The sequence below is a fragment of the Tauraco erythrolophus genome, chromosome 1 (assembly GCF_009769465.1).
Source record: "Tauraco erythrolophus isolate bTauEry1 chromosome 1, bTauEry1.pri, whole genome shotgun sequence".
Taxonomy (NCBI): Eukaryota; Metazoa; Chordata; class Aves; order Musophagiformes; family Musophagidae; genus Tauraco; species Tauraco erythrolophus.
In genome coordinates, this window is record NC_141465.1 from 7,109,912 (window position 1) to 7,124,011 (window position 14,100).

The 14,100-nt window shown below is 44.6% G+C and overlaps 1 protein-coding gene across 1 annotated transcript; it reads right to left on the reverse strand.

The window, feature by feature from the left end:
• Positions 1-1,243: 1,243 nt before the first annotated feature.
• Positions 1,244-14,078, reverse strand: QTRT2 (queuine tRNA-ribosyltransferase accessory subunit 2). Its single transcript, XM_086620099.1, is given in 9 exon segments — positions 1,244-1,653; positions 2,369-2,486; positions 4,033-4,164; positions 4,167-4,183; positions 6,595-6,794; positions 7,779-7,988; positions 10,791-10,867; positions 13,092-13,147; positions 13,882-14,078. Coding segments are annotated over 9 exon segments (1,269 nt in total). The 3' UTR covers positions 1,244-1,391.
• Positions 14,079-14,100: the final 22 nt, after the last annotated feature.

Sequence of the window (14,100 nt, forward strand, 5' to 3'; positions counted from 1 at the left end):
TTTAAGGTCAGCAACTTAAACTGTAGTATTTTTTTTTAAGCTTAATTCAGGTAGTAGAGTTCTTATGGTGAGAGGGATGGGCAGGTGTCTTTAACACTTCCAGGTCTATTATGGCATTCTTTTGAAGAAAATATTTGGACTCCTGCTCCGTGACAGGACCCTCCTCTTAGATGAGTCACTGTCCTGTGTCAGGCTGCTGGGTCAAGTTTCCAGAAGACATCTTGAGCACGGCACTCAAGCTCTCTGGTACACCACTTCTGTCATACATTGAGGAGCCTGCGTAATGAGTAATAAAATTTCTTTATTGTTGCTTTGTAACATAAAATGAATAAATCCAGGATTCCAAAGTAAGAGGCATAAAAAAAAATAAGTAAGAGGAATGTGACATAACTAACTCATACTTTAAAACAAGGAGCCACAAGAACCTTTTCTAAATGCCTTTTCCTGTTATGCATCTCTTCCACAGCCCCACCTCACACTAACATTTGTGTAGCCTGCTATTTCACCAGTGCTAGGACAGCTGGAAAGAATGGTACATTCATTATCACCCACATGCTAGAGTGGGAGTGAAATCTTAGTCCATACAGGTGAAAGGCTACAAAGTCAAAAAAAAACCCCTCTCTAGCAGGAAATGGAAAATTCCTTCTCTTCTTTCTGGCTTTAATGTTGCAGACTGGGACTCTGGAGGCAGGGGTTTTCAAGGCCAGGCTGATGTGGAGGGCGTCCTCCTGGCCTCAAGAACATTCTGCACTGCAGGTGGCCCGAGAAGGACACATACAGTCCCTGGAGCCACTGAACACAGCAGCACCGCCAGTCAGTTCTTGCCAGGGACACAACGCTGGCAATGGCCACAGCGAACAGTGTGTTAGACTGAGGTGGCATCTTCCATCAAGGAGCTGCACGATGGGACAACACCACCACTAGGATTTTCTAGAAAAATAATTACCTGTAATATCCATTGGGTATGGAATGAGAGGCCCAAACAGCTGCTGAGCCTTCAAGCAGCTGGATTAATTCTAAGTATACGTCAGCCGTATTAATTCTAAGTATACGCCCCGCTGCTTTTTCAATCACAAGTTCAATAATTCTATCCTTCTACATGGAAAACCAACAGTGAGTAACTGAAAACAAAGCTATCCGTACTGGTCTGGCAAGCTGTTCAGGCTTTTCCATACCCCAAAGAAAGCACCAAGCCAGTTAACTGAAAGGGGATTTTGAATAAGATCTTCCTTCCCTACCAGGAAGTGAGATTTTCTTCACATTCCTCCTTCAATTTCTGGGAAGGAAGGTATTTTACTGCTAACAGGTCCAGGTGACTCCACTGACAGCCCACCTTACACAGCCCCACCAGATAAGGATGTAGCGTGTCACCTCCTCTGTCCTCTCTGAACTCACTGGCCTGGCTTTGCGTTTGCTGGCCCTTGAAGCGCCTGCCTGAAGACAAGCTTTTTCAGCTGATCCAGTTTATTGTCTCTCAAGGCATCCCGTATGGCATGGAAGAAACTGAAGTAGTGCTGGAAGTTGTGCATCATCAGCAGGACACCAGCCAACAGCTCGTTGGTCACGAGGAGGTGATGGACGTAGGCGCGAGTGTGCCTCTGACAACAGTAACAGGTGCATCCTTTCAGCAAAGGACCAAAGTCTTCTTGGTATCTAAAGGAGGGAGCAATGGTGGGTAACATCAAAAGTAAGAAGACCCATTCAAGCAATAAAGAGTATCCAGTTACTACATGACCTTATGCAGGGACCTGAGCCCTGAATCCAGCTGCTGTAAGATGCGTTGACACCTAAGACCAGCACCACTGGCACATGGGACTTCAAACACCATGCCAGAACTCACTACAGAGCCAAAAGGCCACGCACCTAAGTCGGAGGATAACTCTACTTCCCAGCTAACAGCAGAGAGAGGCCTTATCCGTGCCTTCCCTGACAGCAAAGCTGCAGCGCAAGACACACCTCGCTAGCTATCACACAGTCTGCGAAGGAGGAAGCGACAAGAAACAAGGATTTACTGATTCCTCTATTCACAAGGCGGTATCCTCCTCTGCCATGAGAGGAACCTTTGCGAACCTACTGTCTTTCAGTTGGAACACAGTTATGACCACAGTATGTCTGCTGGATAAACGACCAGAAAATCCCTGGCTTTAGGTCAGGCAAAAGACAGCGCTTTCAGCCATACACTGTTGCCTGACAACAAACTACAACACTTGTCCAACACTCTCCATTCAATGTCCAGAAGTACCGTCTTCAACACCTTCATGTTTTATGAAGTCTCCCATCCAGCTACAGACCACATGCCATCAAATACAGAGGACAAAAGCATCATATTTAGTAACTGACACGGTACCCTCCTCACATATTCACGTACCTTTTGTCCTTCAGAAATATCTCAAATGGTGTCATTTCTGGGTCAGCTTTAGAGATTTCATCCTGGTCTTCTTCAACACTATTCTTCTCCAGGTCCTGGGCCTCAATTTGGTTTAAATCTGTTTGGAAAAAAAAAAAAAAAAGACACGACTGCCTTTTATGAACAGACAGCAAGGGCAGAGGAAGGGTAGCGACCTTACAGTAGGCATTTCTGCTGCTCTCTTGCCAGATGAAAACTCCTGCCATCAGTTTCCACCTCTTTCCTATAGCAAGCAACTATTTTTCTTTAATTTTCATAGGTTAGTTAACACAAATACAATTTTAGATTATTGAAACAGCAAGAGACAAGTGAAAATTAATCTACTAAACCTAATGAATAGTGAGAGCTGAAACAACAGTATAACTTTTTGCTGCTCTACTGAGCTGAATTCTTAATAAAATGTCAAAAATATTTCCAGTCTGAACTGCATGCTGAATAGAATGCAATCACTTGAACAAATTGATTTTATTGAGATTTTTGTTAGAGGAGACAGGCAACTCATCTGCATTCAATCATTCTACTTTTCATGCCGTCATCAGGCTCAGAGATCTAGATGCCCCCTTTTTTTTTTTAAACAATTAGAATCAAAAGAGGTTGGTAGCACTAAAGCAGAAGACACAGATTCCACATTGCTTTTTCAGCAGTCTATCTTAAAAATAAAAAAATCACTCCATAATTTTGTAGGTTTGCATTTTTAGATTTGTTCTTAAGCAGGAGATATATCTGGAAACATCAATATTACTATTTGCACGATCCATGTCCACTGAGTGCTAAACAGACACAGAACAAAGAGACTGTCCTTATGCAGAACCTTCCAATTCAAGAATAAGATGAGACAAGGTAAAGGACAACAAATTAAGAGAAGGGTTAAAAAAATAGCAGCAAGCACAAAGAAACAAGATGTTCTGTTCCATTCAGCTGGTTTTGAATTATCCAGACATGAAAAGCTGCTAGGTTCTACCTAGGAGGAAAAATGTAAAGTGTTTTTCTGTATTAAAAGCATTTAATAGGTGAAAACAAAACAGCTGCTTGAAACACATTTGACAGATGCTTTAATGGGTGATATACATGCTCCTGTCTCTCAGCATAACGAGGTAATTAGCTATGAACATCTCCTTTTTGTTATGATATGAGCTGATGAATACAAGGAGAGAAGAAAGCTGACCAAAGAAGTGAGATCCCTAACTTTTGTCAGCTAGAAAGAAGGGACTTCAAAAACATATTATTAAAACAGACACATATTCAATTAATCCTAGAGATCAAAGTAGCTTAAATCTCCCCTTAACAGGTCTAGCCTTCACTTCTAACAGTAATAGAAAATTTGCCAATGGTATCGAACAAAACCCCCTCTATTCAGTAAGTGTTTAAGAAATTCTTGAGCATGTTTTGGGTAATCAGACATTCAGATCCTAGGTTGAAGCCTCAAGTTTTCCTCAACAGGTTTCACACCAAAATACTCCACCTTCAAAAAGAACACTTGACAGTGGAATCCCAATTTTTCCAGTGGTTACTGTACTTATTTCAGGAACAAAAACCTCAGATCCAGATTCCTCCAAAGCACGAACTACGCTTGCCACAATACTGGCTGATACAGTAAAAATTACAATGACCATCAAGAAGCCTACCTGCTGCTTCGGCATCTGGATGGCAGTCATAACTGAAAACCAAGGCACAGCCTCGCTCCGTCACTTGGAAGGGGAAGAAGCTCTCAAAAATGTCCACTCCCCTTTCAATGCACTCAAGCACCTCATCTGGTTGCCTACACCATGGATGATTCTGCAAGAGACACACAGGAAGACAAGTATAGAATATTCTGAGCAGAAGCAAACAGGCACCTGAACGAAAAGACACAAGTGCAGCATGCGCAGCTTACCCCTGCAACTGCTAACCAGAACGCAAGCAGGTACAAGAGTCATCACTCAGAATCCTATGTGCCTCCAGTTCCCCACCTCCAACCTATCCAGTACACAGCAGCTTTTCTTTATCTGCCATTTGGAAGACAGCAATAATCCCTCATTTACTGCAGAAAAATCTCATTCTGTTTGTTACATTTGAAGTGATTTGGTTTCTTTCACATACACATGTTTACACTTAGATTCAAAACTCACCTAACATCTATGCTGAAAAACAGATATTTTCCTTAGTCATGTTTGTGCCCCAGGGAAGTACCATTTTCCAGACACATGGAGCCCTTTGCTTGGTAACTGTTTAGGAGACAGTCTGAAAAGACTTGATCAAGAGCAGCAGAGACAGCAGTAGATGGCTGATCAAGGACACAAGTCCTTCAGGTGACAGACACATCATATAGCACTTGCAGAACTGCCTGGAGGGGAATTCACTAACGAGAAATGTCACTGGAAAGAGAAAAGTCCTCCCCTCCTCTTACACTCTACCTGCTCAAATGACTTACCCAAACACCTGGGCTGTAACATCTCCTGGGACAAGGCATTAAGAGCCAGGAAGAGCCCAGCTGGACTGCCGTCTATGGTAACAGAGATCCTGCTTTTAACCAAATTTAGCTGGCAGCTTCTCTGAGAGTGGGTGAAGCAGAAGAGAAAAGAGCAGTGCCTGTTCTGCAGGTGCATGGCTGGGCTGACAGAAGTAGAAGCTAATGTATCGCAATGAGCTAAACAAATAATTAGGAAAATACACAGGGGCTGATAAATGAAGTCACAAGGTGCCATTTGTAATCACTTTTCTAAGTACTCCAATTAAACTGATGAGCACAGAATAAAGACGAGAGAAGTTTACAGCATAAGTGTCTCATGTTTCAGGCTCTCATGGCAGGGAGAGAACGATATTCAACAGTTAAAACAGTAGCTCTGCATATATGATCAAAACCCTCGCTAAAACTTTTGTTTGTCCTTACCTTTGCACAGGTAAGGACAAACATTTGTTCTTCGAAGGCTTCTGATGCTATTGAAAAGGAAAATAAAATTTTACCAAGAGACTTTAGCGTCTTTAGGTATCCGAAAGGACTCTAAAGAGCACACTCATAAGATCATTTCACCATCATACAAAAAGTGTTTGTCTTCTATGGAATTACATATTGGAGTAGAACACAGCTGCAGAACAACTTATCCAGCCAGAATAGCAACGGTGATTCAGGAAAGTGGGATTGTCTGAAATTCACTTGAGGTACTTACAAGACCCCTCAGGGCTAGCCAGCTTCCTTCCTACAAAGAGGTCAGAAACATTTGTCTTAACCAGACAAGCAAACCATCTGATAGATGAGGCAGATGCACTGGTAGCCACTAAGGTTAGCTGAGCAGATTGGACTCTAATGCTCCCAGGGGACCTTTTTAAGGAGCTCAACCAGACAGGATGGCAACAACATAGCAAGCCTTCTAATTGTCAGGAAAATTCAAACCCCAGGAAGCTGCAACACGAGACACGTGCTTTTGCATCTAACTTCCTTTTGAACACCATTAGATCAGAGCAATGCTCCCCTAGCAGAGGGCAGCACAGCTACAGAAAGGGACCTGAGTCACTCTCTTCAGGAAACTATGAAAAAAAGCACCCATACTACTTCTGCTGCAGCTGCTCTTCTAAGAGCAATCCAAGCAAAAGCCAGCAAGCTCAAACCAATGCTAAGAAACCCCTCTACTTCTGGACCCCTATCAAATATTAGCACATTTTCTGGAAGTCTTTAGTTACTGTTAGTCATTTGTAAGAGTCAAGAACACTGCCATTCCTGTCCAGTCTCTGGCATGGATTTGGTGGGCATAACTAACAACTCAGAAATACACAACGACCCCCACACTATGCCAGTCCAAGCAGAGCATACAATTGTTTTGGGCCAGGTTGCACCACCTCTGGTGGTTCACAGGCTCCGTGTGTCAGGTACTAGGTCAGAGCTGGCTGCTACAGATTGTGTAAGCGCTGGCTGGTCCTGCCAGCACCCCTCTCTGCTCTCCTCTAGTTCAGACCAGAGAGAACTGGAAACATGAGTTTTTCAGTGAAGAGGTCATGTCAGGAATATTCAAACCCACAGCGTGAGCACAGCTGAAAATTGAAACAAGGGTTGAAGACTTCAGCCTGACAGTGGTAGAATTTAAGCAGCCAGGCACACGCACAGAGCTGCACAATACTGTGATTATTTCCTACAGTGATATTGCACAGCAGCCTGCAGATACTCCTCATACTAGGACAGATGGACTTCTTGGGATGTTGTCCACACAACTTACCTTGGTTTATCCTCTGGCAGCTCTGCAGTGACAGAAGCTATCAGTTTCAACTTGGTCTCCTTGGCCATGGCACATCCCTGGAAGCCATCTAGCAGAAAGCCACCCACAGGTCGCTTGGCAGTTTCCCTGGCTGATCTGAGCCTCTCTTCCAAGATATCTCCACCTTCGATTGCCCCAAACATTACACTTCCTTGGAGTTCCTGGCTCAGGAGAAAGCTACAAGTGTTAGAGCGTGCTCTGCCAAAGACACACAAGACATCTCACAGTCCAGACTCCAAATGCCTGCTACTTAAGCCCCACATTCCCAGGAACTTGCCAGAGCCACACTGTTTCATCCCATGTAAGACTCTTCCCCACACAACACTGTGAAGTCCAAGCATAAGGTAGAAATAGAATCAGGAGAGACAAGATTCTGCTCCTTACCTTGACACTAACCCAACTTTGGTGCCATTCTGCCCACCTCCCTACAGAAGGCAATAACCACAGATCATCTTCGTACACAGCTTTTATGGATGCCCTCCAGCACTACTCGTGTCAGTGCAGAATGCAGAGCAGGTGCCATTATCCTGGCTGTCAGACACCAGATGTCATAATGAATTGCCTTTCAGAGGACACCAGTATCAGCTCCTGTCACCCAATTTCCTTTGTACTACAGACCCAAATAGTATGTCACATTTCACCAAAAGGGAGGGAAGTTTCAAAGCTGCTGGAAGAAATAAAAAATTCTGGCAAGTCCTCTCTCACTCGGAACTGAGGAACTTCAGAGAAAAAAGATGAGTTTTCCCGATCTGAATGAGAAGATCCTACTTTGCCCAAGTATATAGCATGAAGGTAAGTGGAAAAAAATGCACTACAGTCCAATAGCAGAAAAAAAAAATAATTTAAATAAAAATAAATTAATAAATAAAATTTAAATAACTTAAAATAAAGAGTTCTCTTCAACGAGTAAAGATCAGTATCTTGGTGCAGGAGGCAAGTTATTAAAAAAAAAAAAAAAAAAGAGTGGCAGAAGGAAAACCCACTATGCTACTGGTTATACCTCGTCCAGGACTGTCACCTGGGCATTCCCTGATATGTATGCGTGACATGATTTCCTACAACATCACATGCTGGACTGGCCCAGGATGCAGCACAGACCAAAAAGCAGCTGTGATGCTACTGCCCTGATGTTCTGGGGACCTCACCGGTGATTCTTCTAGCAGCTGAAGGCATACATCCAAGAAGGAAAGTGACCTATCCACAGCCTTCTTGGCCCTTTTTCTACCGTGCTCTCCAGAAATGGTGTCTCCATCAGAGATACACTGGAACCAGTCTGGCTGGATGGCCCGCTGTATGTCCATGAACTTGGAAGCTGTCATTTCCATGCGCCCTGAGTTTCCCCACAGGGACACTGTCTGTCAAGGAAGAACAGGGATGAACATTAGTTTCAAAGGTTAACAGATCTTAAGGGTCAAAGGAGAGAAGGAACTGGTCTGGTGAAACACCAGATACTGGAATGACACTTCATAGATAAGTTCTCCAGGAGCATGGCTCAGACAATCAGCTGCACTTGGCACAATGAGTTAAAGGAGATAAATGACTGAATTGGGATTTCTGCAATACTCTTTAGGGAAACCATCACACTCAACACAGTGAGTTCTCCACGTTTGGAAGTCTGTGAGAACAGCTGGCCTATCATCACACAAGTTAGCGGCACAACTGGAAAAAAAATAATAAGAAGAAAAGATTTAATTCCCATCAAACATATGTTGCCATCTCATGAAAAACAGCAAAGGCTGCGATGGGAAATAGAGCTCACTAGTTTTCCGTACACGATGCAAACCCAAGAAAATATTTCCTCTTCTGAGCAGTGAATTCCTACCACCCATGTGAATACACGTGTACATATAAACGACACAGACACACTGGGAAGAATACAAAAGGTCGTTACGCAATTTAATCTTAGAATCCAACGCTATTTTAGGTCCCAACTCCAGCCACTTAAGAGGAGACTGAAATATCAAGCACGAAAGAAACACATAGCCTTCAAATCGAGCCAATGCAAGAAACGGCAGGTACTCATTAGGATTTTACACCCAGTCTTCTCAGTCTCTTCACACACTTTCCACTCTGTGTGAGCAATCATCTTCCACTGTTACTCCATGCTACCCTCCAAAGGTTTTAAAGCAAGACAAAAGCACCTGCACGAATAGGTTATGTTACCTGAACACCTCAGGGCTAATAGATGTCCCTGTTCAATTCACTGAGCTTTCAGATGCACAAAACGTTACTGCAGCCACCGCAGCTATGCGTGCTACCACGTTTCATCAGATTTCACAGAACCTGTAATTAACCTGTGCGTGCAGCTTGGCAGTTGCTTTTGTTGTGTTACTGCTTGACTTGTGACACTGCAGCTCCAAAATTTTAAAGGAGTATTCAAGTAGGTCAAGTATTGGGCTTGAGCCCTTCAGAAGTTAGTTCTTTTCATCTGCAACTCCATTAGTGCTTGTTTAAATGAGGACCGTTTTTTTTTCAGCTATCAGAAATAGCTTATAGCTTTAAGTGTTATGGGGACTTTTTAGGGCTTGAGGGTTTAAACACATTCTCCTAGCCTGTGCCAGACAGACAGATTAAGCAGTGCAGTTCTCATGCATACTAATTCACAAATTGAATTTGATCAGCTGATGCAAAAAATACAAGCAGAATAATTTTTTTTTATATGTTCTCCATAAAAAAACAAAAGGATTGCACAAATATATAGCATATCTGTTGTTATCCATCCGTCCATCCATTTCTCCTGATTACTTTTGGCCTCATCAGCCAATTTCACTAAATTTAGAGTAACAAAACCAGACAGAAGCCTTCAAAGTAATAACGTTTTTGTAAATATCCCATTTGAAAAAAAGAAAAAGCAACTCCAGAGGAGGGAGATGCCAAATTAGTACCTGCAGAACAGCTGGAACGCAGCAGCTGCACGTTGTTATGCAGCAGTGTGTTGGCCAGTTAGTACCTACTGCCTCTTACGTGAGAGCACCAAGGACCAGCTGGTGAAGGCAGGCTGAAGAAAGCCAGAGCTCTCTGAGGCAAAGGACACTCAGGGTAGTCAAGTCTAGTTACCTTCATTCTGCTCTCCAGAGGAAAAAAGCTACTTTAACAAGTAAAATAGCCACATGGCTTGGAGAACTGAGCATTACCCCACGATTATTTAAATCCAGCCTGGGCCAGGCTTTTTGGCACAGAACCCAGAGCTTTCTGTCTTGGTGCTTTCAAAAAGCTTTCCTAAGCATTTGTCAGCACAGATCCAGCTGCAGAAGGCCTTGCAATAAGGTGACAAAAATCTTCACCAGCTTAAAAAACAAAACCAAACAAAAAATCCCCACACCAAAAAGAGCCGAATCAAACCTGCAACACTCAGGCTTAGATCGCTGCCATCACCTCATAGCTGCACAAGAGTGAGACAAACTTCAGGTAATTACTTCCCTGCAGGGAGACAGCACTCAGCCTGTTCCCAGCAGCCAGGAATATCCACTGACAGCTGGATGGCAGTGGTTACCCTCGGTCATTCAGTGACCTTGCACCAAACGTCACCATACCCAAACAGGCCTTGGGACTGACTGTACCTGAGCAGGTGCCAGGAGTGGCCCCTCCAGGCCAAAGCCGTGGCAGGCAGCAGGTAGCTGTGGATTGCACAGGAAACGCGTGTGCCTGTGGGATGCAACGGGCAAACATCCGCAACACTATGCACTCTCGAACTGCTGAGCCACCTTGCTGCAGAAATACCAAGTTCTTCCCCTTTGTGAGCCTGTAGCAGACTGCAAATACACACTTAGGGGTTCAGGTTTATTGCGTATCAGTGGCATCACCCCGCGCCTGTAGGGCGCATAAGCTAAAACACATGTATTTTCTTTTACTACCATATTAACCACAACAGCATGGAAGTCCAGAGCTGTCCTTTCTATCTGAATCGCCACTAAACCATTCAGGAACTGTTCAGGGAATGTACTGCCAAGTAAGAAAACGTCCAGCTTTATTTATTTGGAGGTACGAGCATGTAAATGACATTCCTCTTTGGGCAAAGATTTATTTTTCTATTAAGCATAAAAGTCTTGTGGCTGTCTAAGCACACCCACACAGATGAGGGGAGGACTGGCAGCTTTCTTTTGGGAACTTTAGGCAGACTCTTTACAGTTTACTTTTACCCTTTACAGTTACTGTACCTTGTTAGTATTGTAGCCAGATGGACAGGGAGTGACCGGGTCATGAAGGGAGCAGTACAGCACGGTGTCCGGCATCCCTGGGAACAGAGCAAAAAACAGGCAGCAGAATTTCATGAATCAAAACAAAGCTAAAGCAAATATGTGGTTAGTAAATTTGCAAAAGGGAAGAGGGTATTCTCCCACATGCAAGCATATCCACTCTGACAAAGAAAACATTGTTCCTTTGATCTCTCGCTCCAAAGGCAGCAGACTTTTCCCCCAGCTTTAGCTCCAGGGAGGAGAGTGCAGCATCAGGACAAGCCATCAAATAATACCCTTTGGTTTTGCAGCCTACATAGCTCCTTTATTTATGTTTCTTCTTGATTAATACTCCTGCTACCAAAATTTGCCAGACCCAACAGCTGACTCACTTGACCACTCAACTGCCCCACTGGAGACATTTGACACAATCTAAAGTGAACAATAGCCTCAAGTCTAGAACTTTTAAGGAAGGACAATGTCTAGTCAGAGAACAGATCAGCTACACAAATGAAAAATTTATCATCCCTGCCAGATTGGAGGTCTCAAATGTCAGAAAGCTACACAGTATGTCTCAATGACACACGGTTTTCTCTTCACAGATAGTCACTGAAATTGGTGAAGCCTCCAAGAAGTTTTGAATAAAGAGATTTTCAATTCTTCTTGAAGGAATAAGTTGTCCCAAAGCAGTCAAAGTTTATTGAAAGTTGGGTGCCAACTTCCTTTGGAAATCCAAGGCATAACATTTCATTACATAAGCAAAGTACGTCCAAAATTTTGATGTGCTTTCTTTTTTTAAAAAAAAAACAACTTGGTCGCTGTATGTAGGACGAAAATGCTTAAAACTGTAATAATTTACATTATTTTATACATTCACAATGTATGTGCGACTGGCACATACAAAACATTCATAAAAATACCTCAGCTTTGACTCAAGCATTAGCAACTCAAAAGCTTTTCTCCCAGTCCACTGGATTGCATATACAAAGAACTATCAGTAAATTACAGAAATTAAAGACGTCCTCATTTCGACAGGACTGACCCTACACCCAGTTTGGCCTGAGACATACAGACAAACAAAGCAACCCAGAGAAGCTCACTGACTGGGCTGACTGCTGCCCAGCTCCCCGAGCTCCCTCCCCAGACATCCACCCAGGCTCCGACACAGCCGTTCGCACAAGACGCCAGCCCTGCACTCACTGTGCCTGCGGGTTCCTTGGCCACAGGAGCCCGACAACAGCGATCCTGGCTGCATGACGCACGCCGTCAGGCCTTTCCCGACCCATTACAGCAGCCAGAGGGAAAACCCGGGAGAGAAATAAAGGCGGGAACTGCTGCTTTACTCGTTCTGATCAGCAAGGTGTTAAGATAAAGATTTCATTCAGGAACTCCTCCCAGAATGGAGTACAGGGACCGGTGAAGATCACAAAGGCTTGGTGCAGCACCTGAGGGCTATGGCAACACTGACTATTTTGCATGTGACCATCCATAAGTAAAATCAAGTTTATTCCTAAAACTGACTCTTTAATATGGAAAAATAGAAGAATACAGGAAGCAACTACAGTCTGACTGCTAAACTGACAGTAACAAAGAACAGGGGAAAAATTAGCCTCTCCACCTGCTTCTTTGGTTCCTCAAAGCTCCCGCAAATCCAACAAGGGCCCTTCCCGCAACATCTTCTCAGAGCAGGAACAGCTAGGAGGCAGAAGTGTCCACCAGCTGAGACTGATCTGACGTTCCTGTTTATTCTTCATACTGGATGAAGATTTCCTGTTGGAAATCTTTAGACGAAACCAAGTATTTTATGAGAATCAAAAAAGCCAGCTTGAGCAGATAGAGACTCTCAGGAAACATATTTGAACAGCTGTATGGGGAAGGCCATTTTCATGATAATTTCTCTTCTCCTCATCAAAAGAAGTCAGAAATTGCATCTGGTAAGATTCATTTGCAGCAGTGACTAGGGGCTAGAGTGAAACCTCTCTCAGTTCTAGTCTCAATTTTTGGGCTAAGCCCATCCCAGTCAGTGCTGAAATCCTCAAGGAGAAGGCTGAGTGCAGAAAAAGAGAAATAAAGCAAAACCACGTATTTTCTGTAGCCTGTTTGAAGGATTCCTGGTCACACTAGCAACAACATACTATTTCAAGTCTTCCTTAGTGCAACTTTGAGTGAAAAAATGCCTGTGTGGAAAGCCTATGCCTACTGCACTGCCCAAAAATGCGCCAGCAGGACCCACCTGCATTATCTCTCCAGACACACAAGCAAACACACACACACACACTTTACCGATAAATTTTGCAGCTCCTTCTTTGTATTCTTCCAGGACGTCATGAAGTTCTGCCCTGCATCCAAATACAGAAACACATTAACTAAGTAAATGACTATCAGGAATGATTGGTGGCTTCATAACTAAGGCTTCTGTTTCCATACTGGTGCATTGTCTGAACTGGGATTGGTTCAGGCACTGGTAATGACCATCCAGCTCTCAGGTAGCAAAGCAGGGACAGACGGAACTGAACACCAGAGACACAGAGCTCAAGAACCACAGCTTACAAACTGGGGCACCATGCTCTGTGGCAAAAAGGCAGAGCCTTTACCTGCACTGACTGGTGACCACCGACTTGCTGGAGAGGAGGTCACACTGCGACCTTCCAGGCAGCATTCCTAATGCGTACAGAAGCTAGGGAGGGGAGAGGAGGTTCTAACGAGCTTTGTGATGGCAATCTTTCCTTTCAGTTGCCGCTAGTTTTGAGAGCTTGCTGCTTTTAAAGCTGGTTATTCTGCTGGGAAGATGACTATGAAATCGCTGAGAGAGGTTCGGCCACAACACACTCAAAAATTACGCAGCCCTCTTGGTCCCTTCCCTTTGCCTGCGTCCTACTAAACCACTGCACCCTCCTTCGATGGGTGAGCGGTGAAGGGTCAACCGAGCTCGATGGGTACGGAACGAAGGGACAACCGAGCTCGATGGGTACGGAACGAAGGGACAACCGAGCTCGTCATTCTGCCCTACACCTGGGGAGCGCGGCGCCTGCCGGCGCCCGCCGTCCCCCGGCAGCGTGGCCGCGGTACTCACACGGAGGACAGAGCGAGCTGCGCCACGGCGGGGACGCCGCGGACCGCCTGCAGCGTGTCGCCGGTGAGGTGGGGCGCCGAGCCGGTGCGCGTGTAGAGCAGGCAGCCCGGCAGCGCCAGGGCAGCGGCCCCGCTCCTGCCCAGGCCCGCCAGCGTCCCCAGCCGCCCGCCGGCGGCTCCACACAGCTTCACCCTCATCCCCGGCCCCGGTAGCGCCGGC